Source organism: Dermochelys coriacea, chromosome 20, assembly GCF_009764565.3.
Source record: "Dermochelys coriacea isolate rDerCor1 chromosome 20, rDerCor1.pri.v4, whole genome shotgun sequence".
NCBI classification, from domain to species: Eukaryota; Metazoa; Chordata; order Testudines; family Dermochelyidae; genus Dermochelys; species Dermochelys coriacea.
The window spans coordinates 5,633,413-5,652,770 of NC_050087.2; the positions used below are offsets into that span (position 1 = coordinate 5,633,413).

Sequence of the window (19,358 nt, forward strand, 5' to 3'; positions counted from 1 at the left end):
ATTGTTTTCTCGGCTGGGATTTCGGCACACTCTTTGTTTCAGGGCTCTTTCATTGTGCCACCGGAGCGTGGGGGGCTTGTCTCCCCTCCTGGAGCTACCCAGCTAGTGGGGCGGTGGTGGGGTGTATGCTCAAGGGTCGGGAGTTAGTTCTGGGCTGCCACCCCCCCACGCCCAGTCCCTGATCCAGAGGCTGCGTCACCTCATATATCTTGTCCACCGTCACGGTGACATTGACCTAATTTGCTCTCTCTGCTGCTTGTCTGCAGACGTCGGCGGGGCACCCAGGTGCCAGGGAGGCTGAAACCGGCTTGAAAATGGATAGGAAGCTGGCCCTAGAGAAAAAAAAGCGGGGGGGGGGGGGTTTGCAGTTTGTTAGGCTGTCTCGTTTGCATGGCAACTGGAAAAGCCCTCTTGTCTCCAAGAGGAAGGGGAGGGGTTGCCTCTTGCCTGGTTCCTGTTGGCCAAGGAGACGCACCTGGCTCTGGCCCGGGCATCAAAACATATGCCCTAGCTCAACCCCAAGATATGGGCTGGACGCAGGGATCACAGGGGGAGGGTCTCTGGCCTGGGCCATGTAGGGATCCTTGGCTGGGGGGGGGTCTCTTGCCCGGGCCATGCAGGAGTGGCTGGGGACAGTCTCTGGGTTGGACTACACAGAAAACCAGATTAGATTATCAAAGTGGTGCCTTCTGGCCTCAAAATCTGCACCTCTGAAAAGAGCTTTTGCTGGAGAACAAATATCAGCAACTGAGGGAATCTGTCTCTCCAGGGGGAGAGGTCTGGTTCTCTGTTGCTTCCATGCCTTCCCCTAAGGGCCCAGCAAGCTTTAAAACAGCCCCTCCAAACAGCTTTTTCTTTCATTGCTATGGCCACGAACCACAAAAATCTACAGCCAAAATTGGGAGCATCCAGGCCCATAGCACAGAGCACTGGACTGGGATGCTGGCTCCTCTTGTCAGCTTTACTAGTGGCTCCATCTGTGCCTCAGTTTCCTTCTCTGAAAAGCAGGGATAAGACTACTCGCCTAGGGACCTGAGTAAAGTGCTTTGAGGGCCCCAGATTGGATTATGTTTGCAGCCCCTTCCCCAAAGCTTGGGGTGTGGGTAGTGGTGGAGGGGATGGGGTCAGACCCATCTCTGCTTGGAAGGGATCCCCCACCCCAACTTCCATGGCAGGCAGAACCAGAATGCAGATCTGGGTCCAAAATGGGGAACTCTGCTCCTCCATTTATCGTTACCCCCATCCACTCATGTGCAAGGGGGTCGCTCTGTACAGTGACTCCCCACTCAATTCTCCAGAGACCCCTTCCCATCCTGTCCCTGACCCCCCTCACCCACATGCCAACCTCTCCCACCTCCTTGTAAATCCAGCATGGTCAGGCATCCCTGCAGAGTGGGCTCCCCAATTGCTCAAAGGAAAGGGGCCTTTCCTTTTGTGGCAGGGGGCTGCCAAACTTGGAAGCCAAGGCAGAGCAGTCAGCTCAGCTGCTGGCTTTTGCTGCTCCCCACTTGGTAAAGCGGGGTTCTCCACTCATCTGTCTTGGAAGGAAAGTCTCCCCAAAAGCAAGAAAATTGACTGGTTAAAATCAACACGCAGCTCAGCTGGGAGTGAGAGAATGCAGGCTGCGTTGTGGCTTCCCACAGGACCCCTGGGTCTGTAAGCTGGGGGGAGCGGAAGCCCCCCAGCATCAAGCAAGCCAGAGGCTAGGAGGCCAGAATTTTAGCTCCAATTTAGGCACTGATGCAAGTGGCTTCATCTCGGGTGTGTTGGATGCTGGAGAATCTGGCCCTGATTTTGTCCCAGCTGCTGGGTGCGGGGCTCTCTGGAAAAAATCAATGTCTCTTTGCGAATTGACCCCATGGGGATCCTGGCCTTTGGCTGGCTTAGAAAATGCCATCCCTAGATGGTTGGAGCTTTTGGTGATGGGGCTGTGGAAGTAGTCAGACTAGGGAGGGAGAGTCATTGAAATACTATGCTCCTGATTATTATTATTCATTATTGTAGTGCAGATGTGCTCAAGAGTCTCGGGCACAGAGCAGGACCCCGCACAAAGAGAACAAAAAGACAACCCGGGGATCATTCCCCCACTGCTGAGATGCAGCCACCTCTGGGCTGGGGCATGGCAGCTGTTTATACAGGGATTCTCTCGCCCAGATCTGAGCCAGCCCCACCCCTGAGAGCGGGCGATCTTTGCTGCCTGCCCTTCTCCCCCTGACGCCGGACACTCGAGCTCTGTGGGGCTACTTGCCCTGCTGTCCCTGCTCCCAGATTCGCGCCGATTTGAGTGCCAGATGCACTCTGATTTGCGTAACCTACTTAAGCCAAAAAAAGCGCGAGGCAGTTTCCTCCCCCCGCCCCTCGCTCCACTGGTGAAGGAACGTGCTGGAAGATTAAACCCCGCACGAGTAGCTAGTGTCTCCTGGCAGCGCAGCTAAGTCCTTTACTAGACGCGTGTTCCCTTTCTGGGTAATCTCATTTATTTACACTTTGCCATACGCAGGGATGCAGCATCCCATCTTGCCGGGGGAGAGGGGGGCTGTTTCCTACCGCCTGGGGGCCCCAGCTTGTCCTCTTTTTGCAGGAAGTTGCTTAGAGCTCAGGCACCTGAGATGGTTGCAAATGGAGCGTTGTGCCAGGCAAGAAATTTGGAGCTGGATTTTCAACACCCTGAAATCCCGGGGTGTTCTGGTCTGAGCACAGTACGATGGTGCCTGAATTGGCAGAGGCTTCTGGGCACTGTCACAGGATAAAGGTTAAATCACATTAGTGAGGAGCTATACAAGCCAAGGATGTTAACACCCTTTGTGTAACTCAGGCTGCAGTAGCCTGTCTGGAGGGGTGGAGGGAAATCACCTGCATCCCAATCCCCTGCAGCACCTAGGTGACATGGGAAGGAGTTGGGAGGGGAGGGACAGATTGGACTGAAGAGCCAGGTTGTGTCTTGGCTTCTGCGGGGGTCAGGAACCCCAGATCCAACACACGACCCTTACGAACTCCAAGGCACTGGAGTTACAGCTCCAAATGTCCTGTCTTGCTCCAGCGAGGAGTCCCAAGCTGGGAACCCGAGATCTGACCCTCAGTTGCCCGATGCGACAAGTTATTTTACTGTGGGTGAAACTGACCCACTTTCTTGCTCCAAATCAGTGACAGACATCACGATCTTGCCGAGTCACGGTGGTGTGTAAAACCCCCACACGCTGGCATGAAGAATAGGCCTCCAGTCCAAGGCTTCCCCAGCGTGGAAAACACACAGGCAGAAGGGACACTGTGGCAGGGAGGGGGGCTGATTTTCAGGGCTGCCACCCGCTTGACTTCAGCTGGAATTGTGGGGTCCTCAGCACCTCTAAAAACTCAGGCAGTCTGCAATTTTGGGGCAACCGAAATCAGCAGAGCCAGGGTCAGAAAGGGGTCAGCATGACCTCCCACCCCTTGTTTACCCATGAACCTGCATTTGTTTCTGAGGGTTTTTTTTTTTTATTTGGTATTTGGCTGCAGTTCTGGACAGATTGCCGGGGGAGGCGGGGAGGGCTTAAGAGACACGTGTGGGACTGCAAAGGCCAGCTTGGATTCAGCCTCTAAATAACTCCGAAAGCCAAGCACCAAAAAAAAAACCAAAAACCAAACCCAAAAACATGCTTCCCGTGTCTGGAGAGAGAGGATAATGGGGTTTAAACGCTGCAAACGGATGGTGGTGAGCCGGCCCGGCCTGTGAAATGTACAAGGACTCCCCCAGCTGCTGGGAGCTGGGGAAGCTGCGGCGTGTGACATGCCTTATAAATATGTTTGAGAGCGCAGTGGGATTTGCCTTTGTCAGAAGAATTCAGGTCACCAGGTACGGGAGGCAGCAGCTGCTTCCAGTGCAACACGAAGGAGAAGGTGTCTTCATGATGGATTCCCCCCTTCTCCTCCGCCCCCCTCCTCCCCTCAGTGCCGGTGAAACACACAGTGCGGCGTCTTAACCTCTGCTGCGTTCCCAGCTCCAGTAGCTCTGCTGAAATCAGTCCCCCGGTGGGGACGGGTTTTTTTTTTTTATTTTCCACGATGCCCCTTTTCCGAAAGCAGCGGGTCCCCGTGTCAGATTGTCAAGTCAGCAAGGCTGGGACGGCGCCATTGTGCTAATCGCCGCTCTGGGGCAGAAGGTGCCAACCGGGCTGCAAATGGCTGCGACGAAACAGAGCCAGGGAAACTCAGAGGCCCTGGTGTCCTTTAGGCAGCGTGGTCTAGTGGCTAGAGTACTGAACTAGGACTCAAGGCAGCTGGGCTCTTCTTCAGCTCTGCCACTGCCAGCTTCTGGGCAAGTCACTTCCTCTCTCTTGGCATCTGTTTCCTCTGCCACCCTTTGTCTATTTAGACTGGGCACTTTTGGGGGCAGGGAGCCCCTAACTCTGTCTGTGCAGTGCCCAGCACAATAGGGCCCTGATCTCCACTGGGGATCTACATGCTATCTTAATGTGAAAAGTGGTGCATTTATCCAAGAGAAATGGACTGAGAGGTCTAAGGGGAAATGGATCTAAATCTGAAGAGGGAATGTGCCATTTCGGCTTCCCCTGTATTCCCAGTGCTTGAAATCAACAGGAGCTGTGGGTTGCAGGACTGGGTCAGTGTCTGGTTTGGGATCCCGCAGTGTAAGGTCCTGCAGCTGGATGGGGGCCAGGGCAGTGGGCTGATAGTGATGCAGTTTTGCAAGCTGCCCTTTGGGGATCCCGATCCCCCAACATCCCCTGCCCAGCCACCATTCCCATAAGATGCCTGCGGCATCTGAACAGGGAAACAGGCCCCCGTCTGTACCTGACCTTGAACCCAAACCATTGGGGCGAGTTCAGATCCAAGTTTGTCAAATCCAGACCTCGCCTTCAAGAGGATCCAGAGCCAGAGGGCAAGTTTTTGGCCCATAGAGGAGGCAAGAGCTGAATTATAGGCTGCTTGTGCGTTGCCCAGGGGTGCCAACCACCCAGTGGGGCTCTAACCCCCTTTGGAAGGGGCCATAATCGGGAAGCAGGAAGCACCAGGCGCAGGGCAATTTGTTGGTCTGTCTGCTGGCTGCAACGGCAAGGCCCTGTCAAGGGGGGGAGGGTGCCCCCACAATGGGACAGCCCCATTTTGTTAAAGGCCATCAGATGAGTCCAGGGCACCCAGCAGCTGATGGGTCGTGGGAGCCAGGTCCCCAGCCGTCCCCCCGCTTGCCCCCAGCAGTCCATTAACACTTCCAAACCCTGATACACATCGGCAGCTACGCCTTAGAGAAAAGCCCTGGGGAGAGTCCTTGGGCCAGCATGGAAAGGACCCTGAACGGAACCGCTGGGTCCAGATCTGATCCCAGTACCCGACATCCGCATCCCAACCTGGGTCCGGAGCCAAACTCAGAATCTGACAGCTGATTCTGATTCCAGATCCAAAGCTGAAACCCAGCAGCTGGGTCTGGAGCCAAACCCAGCAGTTGGATTTAAGATGTAAGAAACCCAACACCCGGATTTGCAAAAGGAGTTAACTCTGGCAGGCTGACGGTCCCAGCTCCTGTCCTTCGGCCAGATATAGACTGGACCCACTGCTGGGCCTTGGCACCAAGCAATGGACAGACCCGAACCGAAGGGGAGCAGGGAAATTTACACCTTGCTCAAAAATAAACGTTTAAAGTGTTTTCAAGATTTTGGATGAACGACAGGGCCAGGCGTGGGCAGGAGCGTCCGCCTGGCTGCCAAGCTGCAAAACCCCAGCATGGTAATGGTTAACCCCTGGCACTGCAGGGTGGGGGCAGACCTCCTGTCCACCCCCAACTGTTTGCATTAGCCCGCTAGAAAGCCTTAAAGGGTTAATTTTTGGTCTGGGAGTGGACAGCCGGATTCTGGTCCCAGAACGGGGAGGGGAGTGGGGACTAGTGGTTAGAGTGGGTGGGGGGGTCCTAAGCCAGGACACCTGGGTTCTGATCCCAGTTCTGGCAGTAGGGGTAGTGGTTAGGGCAGACAAAGGGCAGCCAGGACTCCTGGGTTCTGTGCAGGGCTCCAGAAGGGGAGTGGGGACTAGTGGTTGAGGGAGGGGCTGACAGCCAGGACTCCTGGGTTCTATTCCCTTCCCCCCCCCCTCGGCACAGTGGGAGGGGGATGAGGGAGAGGGCGGGTAGCTTTGAGATGCCGCCCCCGAGGTCTGTCGGTCTGTCCATCGGCCCAGCCGAGCCCCCGTTGCACGCGGGCACTTTTGCCGCTACCCCCGTCCCCCCATTCGGGAGCTTAGGGGCGTCTGAAAGAGGGCGCCCCCCCCCGCCCATCGCCACTGCACCGAGCCGGAGCCATCGCACCCCCCCCGCCCGAGCGCCCCGGGCCGCCGCAGCCATGTGAGCAGCCGCTCAGGTGTCCCGGGGCTGGCGCGGCGCCCGCCCGCTGCTGTTCCCGGCACCGCGCCCCGGGCGGACACGTGCGAGCCGTGACCTGATGGGGGGGGCGATGATGTCCTCTCCTGCCCCCGCCCCCCCGGCCCTGGAGTGCCCTCTCCTACCCCTGCCCCTCCCTTCTGCCCCCTGCCCCCCGGCGTGCCCTCTCCTACCCCCTAGCCCTCCCTTGTGTCCTGTTCTACCCCTGCCCCTCCCTTCTGCCCCCTGCCCCCCAGCGTGCCCTCTCCTACCCCCCCTGTGCCCTGTCCTACTCCTGCCCCTCCCTTCTGCCCCCCCGGCATGCCCTCTCCTACCCCCTAGCCCTCCCTTGTGCCCTGTCCTACCCCTGCCCCTCCCTTCTGCCCCCTGCTTCCCGGCGTGCCCTCTCCTACCCCCTAGCCCTCCCTTATGCCCTCTCCTACCCATGCCCCTCCCCCTCCCTTCTGCTCCTCTGTCCCCCGGCGTGCTCTCTCCTACCCCCCCTTGTGCCCTGTCCTACCCCCTGCCCCTCCCTTCTGCCCCCTGCCCCCCGGCGTGCCCTCTCCTACCCCCTAGCCCTCCCTTGTGTCCTGTTCTACCCCTGCCCCTCCCTTCTGCCCCCTGCCCCCCAGCGTGCCCTCTCCTACCCCCCCTGTGCCCTGTCCTACTCCTGCCCCTCCCTTCTGCCCCCCCGGCATGCCCTCTCCTACCCCCTAGCCCTCCCTTGTGCCCTGTCCTACCCCTGCCCCTCCCTTCTGCCCCCTGCTTCCTGGCGTGCCCTCTCCTACCCCCTAGCCCTCCCTTATGCCCTCTCCTACCCATGCCCCTCCCCCTCCCTTCTGCTCCTCTGTCCCCCGGCGTGCTCTCTCCTACCCCCCCTTGTGCCCTGTCCTACCCCCTGCCCCTCCCTTCTGCCCCCTGCCCCCCGGCGTGCCCTCTCCTACCCCCTAGCCCTCCCTTGTGCCCTCTCCTACCCATGCCCCTCCCCTTTCCTTCTGCCCCCCTGCCCCCTTGTGCCCTGTCCTACTCCCCCTTGTGCCCTGTCCTACCCCTGCCCCTCCCTTCTGCCCTCCGGCATGCCCTCTCCTACCCCCTAGCCCTCCCTTGTGCCCTGTACTACTCCCTGCTCCTCCCTTCTGCCCCCCAGCGTGCCCTCTCCTACCGCATAGCCCTCCCTTGTGCCCTCTCCTACCCCCTGCCTCTCCCTTCTGCCCCCCGGCATGACCTCTCCAACCCCCCTGCCCCCCTTTGTGCCCCCTCTGCCCTCCATTGTGCCATCTACACCCTGCCCCGATTGTGCCCCCTTCTGCCTCCTGTCCCCCTGTCCTGACCCCTTCTGCCTCCCTCCTGTTGTGCTCACTCCTACCCCTGACCCCACATCCCTGGCATCATCTGTCTGTCCGTCCCTCTGTTAGCAAGAGAGAGGGGTGTCAATCCTCTCATTTCTGCTGCCAGCTTGAATTTTAATCAACTATACTTGAGGAGTGGGGGGGGGGGTTTAAAAATTGTATTGGGCTACTCCAGGCCCAGCCCCTCCCAGCAGGGGGCGCTGTAGGAGTGGGGCAGAAGCGCTGGCCGGGGTCAAGGAGCTCCTGGGGACGCCAGTCCCAGCCTATTCCGGCAGGGGGCACTGTAGGGAGTGGGGCAGGAGCGCTGGCCGGGGTCGAGGAGCTCCTGGGGACGCCAGTCCCAGCCTATTCCGGCAGGGGGCACTGTAGGGAGTGGGGCAGGAGCGCTGGCCGGGGTCGAGGAGCTCCTGGGGACGCCAGTCCCAGCCTATTCCGGCAGGGGGCACTGTAGGGAGTGGGGCAGGAGCGCTGGCCGGGGTCGAGGAGCTCCTGGGGATGCCACTCCCAGCCCCTCCCAGCAGGGGGTGCTGTGGGTGTCAGGATAGGAGAGAACTATTGCCAGACTACCTGCGCTTTCCTGCCCTGCAGAAAGTAACTGGGCTGGAGTCTTGCTTTGGAGTGGTGGGCACTGACTGGCAGGCTGAGCGGGGGGAGAGAAAGCGGCTGGCCCATGTGGCTGTTGTGCACGTATTCCTCAGGCCCTGTGGCCGTGTTACCTGGGCTCCAGGGCATGCTGCTCCCCGGGGGCATGGGGAGAGCAGGCCCCGATGGCAGCCTGGTCTCTCTCTGCCCCCAGGCCGAATGGAACAGGTGGCACGAAAGGGGCAAATCTCCCAGCTGGCTTAGCCTGGTGCCTCCTCCCATCCCGCCTGGCAACCTGCTGCTACAGCAAAGGGCCTCTCTGAGTTTCACCCCACCATTTTCAGGGAGCAGACGGGGCTTGGCTATAAATATTTGCTCTGAGCTGGAATTTGGGCTGCCGGGGGTTGAGTCCGGGCAGCACCTGCCGGGTTAAAAGACCGGATCGGGGCCTTCTTAAAATCACAGGCACAACCTCAGAAAATGCCGGGAGGGGCGGGGAGTGCTTATTTTGGGTGCTGGTGGGTTCAAAGGAATGTGTGACGGTTCCCACTGTGGGGGAACCGGTTCCTGCTGAGATCTTTGAGTCAGAAGAGCAGCTAGTTTCCTGATATAGGTCACCAGGAACATGCGTGCATGTGGGTGCCCACGTGCACAAGGGGATGAATCTCCTCTCCGCCTCTGTGGGCTCCCTCCACACAATCTTCAGGCAGTTTGCTGTGACTGAGGGCGGAGGGGCCTCTGCTAATGCAAAAGGCAGAACTGGGATGGCAGGAGGGCTCCCCCCATGCCCCCTCTGCCAGTGCGGGTGGGGACTGAGGGGCATGGACGGGGGCTGAGTGTCCGACCTGAATTTGGCTCAAAGCTCTCGCTCAGAACTGGGCCTGCAGGGAGATGGAATCTAGGCAGCTGGCGTCGTCCCGTCCCCCCCGGGCAGCTCCACATGCCAGCGTCCCTGGGAATTTTGGCACGACCTCTGCCGTACCCTCGGACCCCTGGGCCTGCTTCCAGCGGGTTTGCATTTTGTCATCTGTTTGTTTGCCCTACTTTCTGAAGCACGTGCCTCACTGCCCCACATTCCCCGCAGCCTCATCTCAGGGCTGCCCGGCGACTGTGTGTATACGTGTGTGTGAGTGCATGTACACAGGCTGACACTGTGTTCCTTCCTCCCCCCCGCCATGCTGCAGCTCCACGTGAGACACTGGGCGAGCTCCAGGGGGGGCTCTGATCTCCCCATCTCCCAGCCAGGTGGGCTGTAGCCGCTCCCTGGTCCCGTCCCCTCCAGCTGTCTGTGGCCAGGGGAAGGGAAGGGACCCTAAGTCCGTGCAGGGGTTCGGAGGTGATGGAGTTCGTCAGTTGCACAGATTTCTCTCTGCCCTGTGTCTCCATGTCTTTCATTTTTCATCCTCCCGTTTCATTTGCCCTGCCCCCTGTTCTTTTTCCCCACCTCTCCCATTACACTAGCCAGGCAGGAAAACACCTGTGTGCCCTCCAAGATTAAACCCTGGCAGGCCTGAGCCCTGGGGGATGGATGCCAACCTGCGTCCCCCAATGCAGTTCCCTTGCCCCTATTGGAGGCTGCAGACCCTTAGTACCCTCTATCCCGGCTGTTGCTTCCGGCTGTTTTCTGCAGCAGGACTCAAGCCAAGATCCCCATCTGACCTCCCCCGCACTGCTCTCTCTCCCCCAGGCAGCGTGATCCTCTACGTGGGCTCCACGGCCGGCTCCAGCCCCACCCCAGGCAGCCCACCCGGCGGCTACCTGGTGCCCTCCCCACAGCACTCCCTGCCCTCATCGCTGGAGGAGCTGACGCTGACTGAGATTGGGGCCATCAAGCCACAGGGTTCCAGCTCGCCATCCTCGCCCAAGGTGGCCTTCCAGTTCCCGGAGGGGGTCAGGTACCCCAGCAAGGGCCAGTCGCCCCCCACCCAGAGCAGAGTTGCCACGGCCAAGCAGAACAGCGTGACCGGCACCTTCTCTAGTAAGTGACCAGGGCACGCTCTGTCATCATCCCCCTGCTCCAGCTGGGGAAACTGAGGCGCAGAGAGGGGAAGGGACAGCAATTCAGCAGTAGAACCCAGGAGTCCTGATGCCCAGCCCCTCTGCTCTAACCACTAGACACCACTCCTCTCCCAGAGCTGTGGATAGAACCCAGGAGTCCTGACTCCCAGCCCCCCTGCTCTAACCACTAGACCATCCAAAGCAACCGGAATACTGAGGGGTAGGGTACTCTCACATGAAGCTCAAGGGGCCAAATTGACACGCAGCGTGGACCATGCACCCCCTCTTTGGGGGGTCCCCAGTCCTGTAGGGCTGGCAACCTAGTCTGGTGGGAAACGGGCATCTCCGAGAGGCTAGTTAGTGAGTCTGGGCAGCAGTAGGAAGGTGGATCGGTCTGAGGGAGGCAGGTGAGACCCTGGGGCTGGGCAGATGGTTCGAGGGAGGGGGTGGAGCTCCCATCGGTAGGCCTCTCTTAAACATAAAAAAGAAGCTTACAAGAAGTGGAAGGTTGGACATATGACCAGGGAAGAGTATAAAAATATTGCTCGGGCATGTAGGAAAGATATCAGGAGGGCCAAATCGCACCTGGAGCTGCAGCTAGCAAGAGATGTCAAGAGTAACAAGAAGGGTTTCTTCAGGTATGTTGGCAACAAGAAGAAAGCCAAGGAAAGTGTGGGCCCCTTACTGAATGAGGGAGGCAAGCTAGTGACAGAGGATGTGGAAAAAGCTAATGTACTCAATGCTTTTTTTGCCTCTGTTTTCACTAACAAGGTCAGCTCCCAGACTGCTGTGCTGGGCATCACAAAATGGGGAAGAGATGGCCAGCCCTCTGTAGAGATAGAGGTGGTTAGGGACTATTTAGAAAAGCTGGACGTGCACAAGTCCATGGGGCCGGACGAATTGCATCCGAGAGTGCTGAGGGAATTGGCGGCTGTGATTGCAGAGCCCTTGGCCATTATCTTTGAAAACTCATGGCGAACGGGGGAAGTCCCGGATGACTGGAAAAAGGCTAATGTAGTGCCCATCTTTAAAAAAGGGAAGAAGGAGGATCCTGGGAACTACAGGCCGGTCAGCCTCACCTCAGTCCCTGGAAAAATCATGGAGCAGGTCCTCAAAGAATCAATCCTGAAGCACTTAGAGGAGAGGAAAGTGATCAGGAACAGTCAGCATGGATTCACCAAGGGAAGGTCATGCCTGACTAATCTAATCGCCTTTTATGATGAGATTACTGGTTCTGTGGATGAAGGGAAAGCAGTGGATGTATTGTTTCTTGACTTTAGCAAAGCTTTTGACACGGTCTCCCACAGCATTCTTGTCAGCAAGTTAAGGAAGTATGGGCTGGATGAATGCACTATAAGGTGGGTAGAAAGCTGGCTAGATTGTCGGGCTCAACGGGTAGTGATCAATGGCTCCATGTCTAGTTGGCAGCCGGTGTCAAGTGGAGTGCCCCAGGGGTCGGTCCTGGGGCCCGTTTTGTTCAATATCTTCATAAATGATCTGGAGGATGGTGTGGATTGCACTCTCAGCAAATTTGCGGATGATACTAAACTGGGAGGAGTGGTAGATACGCTGGAGGGGAGGGATAGGATACAGAAGGACCTAGACAAATTGGAAGATTGGGCCAAAAGAAATCTAATGAGGTTCAATAAGGATAAGTGCAGGGTCCTGCACTTAGGATGGAAGAATCCAATGCACCGCTACAGACTAGGGACCGAATGGCTCGGCAGCAGTTCTGCGGAAAAGGACCTAGGGGTGACAGTGGACGAGAAGCTGGATATGAGTCAGCAGTGTGCCCTTGTTGCCAAGAAGGCCAATGGCATTTTGGGATGTATAAGTAGGGGCATAGCGAGCAGATCGAGGGACGTGATCGTTCCCCTCTATTCGACACTGGTGAGGCCTCATCTGGAGTACTGTGTCCAGTTTTGGGCCCCACACTACAAGAAGGATGTGGATAAATTGGAAAGAGTACAGCGAAGGGCAACAAAAATGATTAGGGGTCTAGAGCACATGACTTATGAGGAGAGGCTGAGGGAGCTGGGATTGTTTAGTCTGCAGAAGAGAAGAATGAGGGGGGATTTGATAGCTGCTTTCAACTACCTGAAAGGGGGTTTCAAAGAGGATGGCTCTAGACTGTTCTCAATGGTAGCAGATGACAGAACGAGGAGTAATGGTCTCAAGTTGCAATGGGGGAGGTTTAGATTGGATATTAGGAAAAACTTTTTCACTAAGAGGGTGGTGAAACACTGGAATGCGTTACCTAGGGAGGTGGTAGAATCTCCTTCCTTAGAGGTTTTTAAGGTCAGGCTTGACAAAGCCCTGGCTAGGATGATTTAACTGGGACTTGGTCCTGCTTTGAGCAGGGGGTTGGACTAGATGACCTTCTGGGGTCCCTTCCAACCCTGATATTCTATGATTCTATGATTCTCTCCCTCTCTGTCGGGGAGGCTGCAGTGGGGTGGGCAGGAGGGGACCGAAACAGTGTGATGCTCACCCCGCCCTCTCCTCCTTGCAGAGACAGGCGGGATGGTGCTATTGTGCAAGGTGTGCGGGGACATCGCCTCCGGCTTCCACTATGGTGTCCACGCCTGCGAGGGCTGCAAGGTGAGGAGGCGGGGCCAGGGGCGGGGTTTCGGGGTGGCCGGGGGGGGGACGGACGACGGAGCGGACACGCGGAGCCTCCTTGCAAGCCGCAGCGTCACCATGGCGCCGTCTCCTCGGGCGACCCGGCTCATGGCCAGCACGCCCACCCCCCACCCCGAGCCTGAGTGGCTAGCAGGCAGGGCGGGGCAGGCTGGGGGGGGTCACAGATGGGCAGGGTTTGCCTGGCGCTGACTCCTCTCCCCGTTGGCGCCCTGCAGGGCTTCTTCCGGCGCAGCATCCAGCAGAACATCAACTACAAGATGTGCGTGAAGAACGAGAACTGCATGATCATGCGCATGAACCGCAACCGCTGCCAGCACTGCCGCTTCAAGAAGTGCCTGGCTGTCGGCATGTCCCGCGACGGTGAGCGCAGGGATCCCGGCCTCCCGCCCCTGCTCCTCCCCCGGCCTGGTCCCCCGCCAGCCTGCTCCCCACTTACCCTGCCCGAGATTCTACCCGACCCGCCGCCCCACCTGCTATCCCAGCGCTGGGCTCCCCCCCACCTCCCCTCTGCCGGTGTCCCTCAATCCCGACCCGCCGCCCCACCTGCTATCCCAGCGCTGGGCTCCCCCCCACCTCCCCTCTGCCGGTGTCCCTCAATCCCGACCCGCCGCCCCACCTGCTATCCCAGCGCTGGGCTCCCCCCCACCTCCCCTCTGCCGGTGCCCCTCAATCCTGACCCGCTGCCCCACCTGCTATCCCAGCGCTGGGCTCCCCCCCACCTCCCCTCTGCCGGTGTCCCTCAATCCCGACCTGCAGCCCCACCTGCTATCCCAACGCTGGGCTCCCCCCCACCTCCCCTCTGCCGGTGCCCCTCAATCCTGACCCGCTGCCCCACCTGCTATCCCAGCGCTGGGCTCCCCCCCACCTCCCCTCTGCCGGTGTCCCTCAATCCCGACCTGCAGCCCCACCTGCTATCCCAGCGCTGGGCTCCCCCCCACCTCCCCTCTGCCGGTGTCCCTCAATCCCGACCCGCCGCCCCACCTGCTATCCCAGCGCTGGGCTCCCCCCCACCTCCCCTCTGCCGGTGCCCCTCAATCCTGACCCGCTGCCCCACCTGCTATCCCAGCGCTGGGCTCCCCCCCACCTCCCCTCTGCCGGTGTCCCTCAATCCCGACCTGCAGCCCCACCTGCTATCCCAGCGCTGGGCTCCCCCCCACCTCCCCTCTGCTGGTGCCCCTCAATCCCGACCCGCAGCCCCACCTGCTATCCCAACGCTGGGCTCCCCCCCACCTCCCCTCTGCCGGTGCCCCTCAATCCTGACCCGCTGCCCCACCTGCTATCCCAGCGCTGGGCTCCCCCCCACCTCCCCTCTGCCGGTGTCCCTCAATCCCGACCTGCAGCCCCACCTGCTATCCCAGCGCTGGGCTCCCCCCCACCTCCCCTCTGCCGGTGTCCCTCAATCCCGACCCGCCGCCCCACCTGCTATCCCAGCGCTGGGCTCCCCCCCCACCTCCCCTCTGCTGGTGTCCCTCAATCCCGACCCGCAGCCCCACCTGCTATCCCAGCCCTGGGCTCCTCCCACGCCCCCTCTGCCAGTGTCCCTCAATCCCGACCTGCAGCCCCACCTGCTATCCCAGCGCTGGGCTCCCCCCCCACCTCCCCTCTGCTGGTGCCCCTCAATCCCGACCCGCAGCCCCACCTGCTATCCCAGCGCTGGGCTCCCCCCCCACCTCCCCTCTGCTGGTGCCCCTCAATCCCGACCCGCAGCCCCACCTGCTATCCCAGCGCTGGGCTCCCCCCCACCTCCCCTCTGCCGGTGCCCCTCAATCCCGACCCGCAGCCCCACCTGCTATCCCAGCCCTGGGCTCCTCCCACGCCCCCTCTGCCGGTGTCCCTCAATCCCGACCTGCAGCCCCACCTGCTATCCCAGCGCTGGGCTCCCCCCCCACCTCCCCTCTGCTGGTGCCCCTCAATCCCGACCCGCAGCCCCACCTGCTATCCCAGCGCTGGGCTCCCCCCCACCTCCCCTCTGCCGGTGTCCCTCAATCCCGACCCGCCGCCCCACCTGCTATCCCAGCGCTGGGCTCCCCCCCCACCTCCCCTCTGCCGGTGTCCCTCAATCCCGACCCGCAGCCCCACCTGCTATCCCAGCCCTGGGCTCCTCCCACGCCCCCTCTGCCGGTGTCCCTCAATCCCGACCTGCAGCCCCACCTGCTATCCCAGCGCTGGGCTCCCCCCCACCTCCCCTCTGCTGGTGCCCCTCAATCCCGACCCGCAGCCCCACCTGCTATCCCAGCGCTGGGCTCCCCCCCACCTCCCCTCTGCCGGTGCCCCTTAATCCCGACCCGCCGCCCCACCTGCTATCCCAGCCCTGGGCTCCTCCCACGCCCCCTCTGCCAGTGTCCCTCAATCCCGACCTGCAGCCCCACCTGCTATCCCAGCGCTGGGCTCCCCCCCCACCTCCCCTCTGCCGGTGTCCCTCAATCCCGACCCGCAGCCCCACCTGCTATCCCAGCCCTGGGCTCCTCCCACGCCCCCTCTGCCGGTGCCCCTCAATCCCGACCCGCAGCCCCACCTGCTATCCCAGCCCTGGGCTCCTCCCACGCCCCCTCTGCCGGTGTCCCTCAATCCCGACCTGCAGCTCCACCTGCTATCCCAGCGCTGGGCTCCCCCCCCACCTCCCCTCTGCTGGTGCCCCTCAATCCCGACCCGCAGCCCCACCTGCTATCCCAGCGCTGGGCTCCCCCCCACCTCCCCTCTGCCGGTGTCCCTCAATCCCGACCCGCCGCCCCACCTGCTATCCCAGCGCTGGGCTCCCCCCCCACCTCCCCTCTGCCGGTGTCCCTCAATCCCGACCCGCAGCCCCACCTGCTATCCCAGCCCTGGGCTCCTCCCACGCCCCCTCTGCCGGTGTCCCTCAATCCCGACCTGCAGCCCCACCTGCTATCCCAGCGCTGGGCTCCCCCCCACCTCCCCTCTGCTGGTGCCCCTCAATCCCGACCCGCAGCCCCACCTGCTATCCCAGCGCTGGGCTCCCCCCCACCTCCCCTCTGCCGGTGCCCCTCAATCCCGACCCGCAGCCCCACCTGCTATCCCAGCCCTGGGCTCCTCCCACGCCCCCTCTGCTGGTGCCCCTCAATCCCGACCCGCAGCCCCACCTGCTATCCCAGCGCTGGGCTCCCCCCCACCTCCCCTCTGCCGGTGACCCTTAATCCCGACCCGCCGCCCCACCTGCTATCCCAGCCCTGGGCTCCTCCCACGCCCCCTCTGCCAGTGTCCCTCAATCCCGACCTGCAGCCCCACCTGCTATCCCAGCGCTGGGCTCCCCCCCCACCTCCCCTCTGCCGGTGTCCCTCAATCCCGACCCGCAGCCCCACCTGCTATCCCAGCCCTGGGCTCCTCCCACGCCCCCTCTGCCGGTGTCCCTCAATCCCGACCTGCAGCCCCACCTGCTATCCCAGCGCTGGGCTCCCCCCCCACCTCCCCTCTGCTGGTGCCCCTCAATCCCGACCCGCAGCCCCACCTGCTATCCCAGCGCTGGGCTCCCCCCCACCTCCCCTCTGCCGGTGCCCCTCAATCCCGACCCGCAGCCCCACCTGCTATCCCAGCCCTGGGCTCCTCCCACGCCCCCTCTGCTGGTGCCCCTCAATCCCGACCCGCAGCCCCACCTGCTATCCCAGCGCTGGGCTCCCCCCCACCTCCCCTCTGCCGGTGCCCCTCAATCCCGACCCACAGCCCCACCTGCTATCCCAGCTCTGGGCTCCCCCCCACCTCCCCTCTGCCGATGCCCCTCAATCCCGACCCGCAGCCCCACCTGCTATCCCAGCCCTGGGCTCCTCCCACGCCCCCTCTGCCGGTGTCCCTCAATCCCGACCTGCAGCCCCACCTGCTATCCCAGACCTGGGCTCCCCCCCACCTCCCCTCTGCCAGTGCCTCTCAATCCCGACCCGCAGCCCCACCTGCTATCCCAGAGCTGGGCTCCCCCCCACCTCTCCTCTCTCGGTGCCCCTCAATCCCGACCCGCAGTCCCACCTGCTATCCCAGCGCTGGGCTCCCCCCCACCTCCCCTCTGCCGGTGTCCCTCAATCCCGACCCGCAGCCCCACCTGCTATCCCAGCTCTGGGCTCCTCCCACGCCCCCTCTGCCAGTGTCTCTCAAGCCCAACCCACAACCCCACCTGCTATCCCCGCTGTGGGCTCCCCCCCCCACCTCCTCTGCCAGTGCCCCTGAATCCAACCTGCAGCCCCCCGCCCTTCTATCTTGGCCCTGGTTCTCTCTTGTGCATACTCTCTGAATTGTGCTGACTGTTTCTGATATGCCATCAAACCGCCCTTTCCCCAGGAGACCCACAAAGGAATCTAGTGGGGGATGTGGGAGGCGGCTTGGGGCAAAAGGCCGGGGCCCTGTCCCCCTGCGGCTGGGACCCCACCTCCCCCTGAGGCAGCCATAGCTGCCTCCCTGCTGCTCTGGCCAGTCAGCAGCTGCCCCAGCTGATAAATGGGAGCTCTGTGCTGGGGGCTGATTTATGGCTCTGAGCAAGAATGGGGGGGGCAGTGGTGTGGGGGGATGCCAGGGCCAGGCTGTGATGAATGGCTCGAGCTTCTCCCATCCACTCATGATGGATTTGTTAGACTTTGAAATGGCTCGTCAGCATTAGCATGCTAAGAATGGCCGGGGGGGGTGTGGTGTGAGGGGGTGGTGGAGAGACCAGGAGATGGGCCGAGACCAAACCCAGATCCATGGAGATGGGCTTGGATCAGCACCAGAACTGCAGAGATGGGCCAGACCGGGATTAGGGCTGGAACTTGAGCCGTGGAGATGGGTCGGGACTGGGCCCAGAATCAGAACCAGGGAAGTGGACTGGATCTGGGACCAGAGGTTCCCCACCTGGACCTCTTCACTGGGACTCTTGGCTCCCCTGGCTTCCCTCCTCCCCTCCCCAATGGCTCTAGCTCTCTGCTGGTTTGGGCCAGGAACATGTGAGAACCAGCTCCCTGGATCTCAGCATCATCAACACCCAAATGCATGAGTCCCGCGCACCCGTCCAACCACTAGTCAGGGCCTGGGGGCAGCCGGGGCCAGGCTCCTGGGTCCCGCCTGTCGCTAGGCGTATTGGGCCAGGTAAAGCTCGTTCACTGGTGCAGAGTGCAGGGCAGAGGGGCACACAAAGGCAAAGTAGAGCCTAAGGGTGAGCAAACAGCCTGGGGATCTCGCCTCCCTTGGGCCTGATCCTCACAAGCAGGTGGGGGGAATCAGGAACTAAACCCCAAGACTGAGCAGCAGCCTCAAGAGCTCCCCAAAGCCCCAGCTGCCAGGGGGTGTAGGGCAGGAAAGGCCCACTGGCATTATCCAGGCTTACAGCTGCTGTGTTAACAAGGGGGGGGACTGCAGAGAGGGGCAGGGACTGGGGGTGGGGAATAGGAAGAGATGTGGTATAGAGTGGGGGAGGAAAGGGTCAGGGACAGGGAGGTGGGGGTATGGGAGAAGGATGGGGAGGAGGGAAGGGGAGGGAAGGGGGTGGGGAGGGAATCCCAGGGCGCTCTCCCCACCACAAGCCCTGCCAGTTCCAGGCCCATCTGGGGCTTTGCGGGGGCAGTGGGATCCTGTGTGCTGGAAAGAAGGTTTCTAGGTCACGGCTGCCATGTGCAGCCCCCGCTCCAGCTCAGGCTATGGCAGCAGCTCCCAGAGCAGGCATCAGCCTCCAGACTTCCCCCCCCACCTCCCCCGCACGCTGCTCCCCACCAAGCCCCAGGTGGACATGAGAACTAGGCTCTCTGCCCTGCCCAGCACAGGGCTCGTTCACCTCCCACATGTGTCCCCTCGCCTGAGGCTGCAGCACTGGGGCCCAATCCCGCTTTCGTTGCCCTGTTTCCATGCAGGATTGGGCCCCTCTGTGCTACACCTGCCGGGGGCGCAGTGTGGGGAGGGAGGCATCCCTGGAGCTACTCCTCCTCCTCCCCTGTTCCTTCCACCCCTGTGATACACCCCATCCCCACCCAGCACAGGCAGGGCTGGAAATGCACTCCTGGGAAAGTCTCTTGTTGATTCAGAGTTATTCTGCTGTCGGGCCTCAGCGGGGCGAGGAAGGAGGAATTGGGGGAAAGTGGGGGCTGGGGATAAGGAAGATACTTGTTATCAGCCAGAGGTCTCCAAGCACTTTGCAAAGTGGAGCAGTATCACTTTCCCCAACTTAACAGATGGGGGAAACTGAGGCACAGAGCAGGCAAGTGTCTTGCATAGCAAATTGGAGTTGGTATGAGAACCCAGGAATCCTGGATCCCTTCCCTTCCCCCACCCACAACCACTAGATCGTCACTTCTTGGGGCGGGGAATAGAACCCAGGAGTCCTGGCTCCTCTTTTCCCTGCTCTAATTAGACATCACTCGCCAAGGGTGGGAATAGAACCCAGGAGTCCTGGCTCCTCTTTCCACTGCTCTAATTAGACATCACTCGCCAAGGGTGGGAATAGAACCCAGGAGTCCTGACTTCCCTGCTCTAACCTT

General features: G+C 61.0%; 1 protein-coding gene across 2 annotated transcripts in view; it reads left to right on the plus strand.

The window, feature by feature from the left end:
• Nucleotides 1-19,358, plus strand: part of LOC119846165 (nuclear receptor subfamily 1 group D member 2-like) — a 32,012-nt gene that overhangs the window by 5,391 nt on the left and 7,263 nt on the right. For both annotated transcript variants that reach the window (XM_038379442.2, XM_043506657.1), the window contains exons 2-4: nucleotides 9,962-10,252; nucleotides 12,785-12,873; nucleotides 13,131-13,275. In XM_038379442.2, coding sequence (XP_038235370.1) covers nucleotides 9,962-10,252; nucleotides 12,785-12,873; nucleotides 13,131-13,275 — 525 coding nt within the window. The remainder of the gene's footprint in view (nucleotides 1-9,961; nucleotides 10,253-12,784; nucleotides 12,874-13,130; nucleotides 13,276-19,358) is intronic.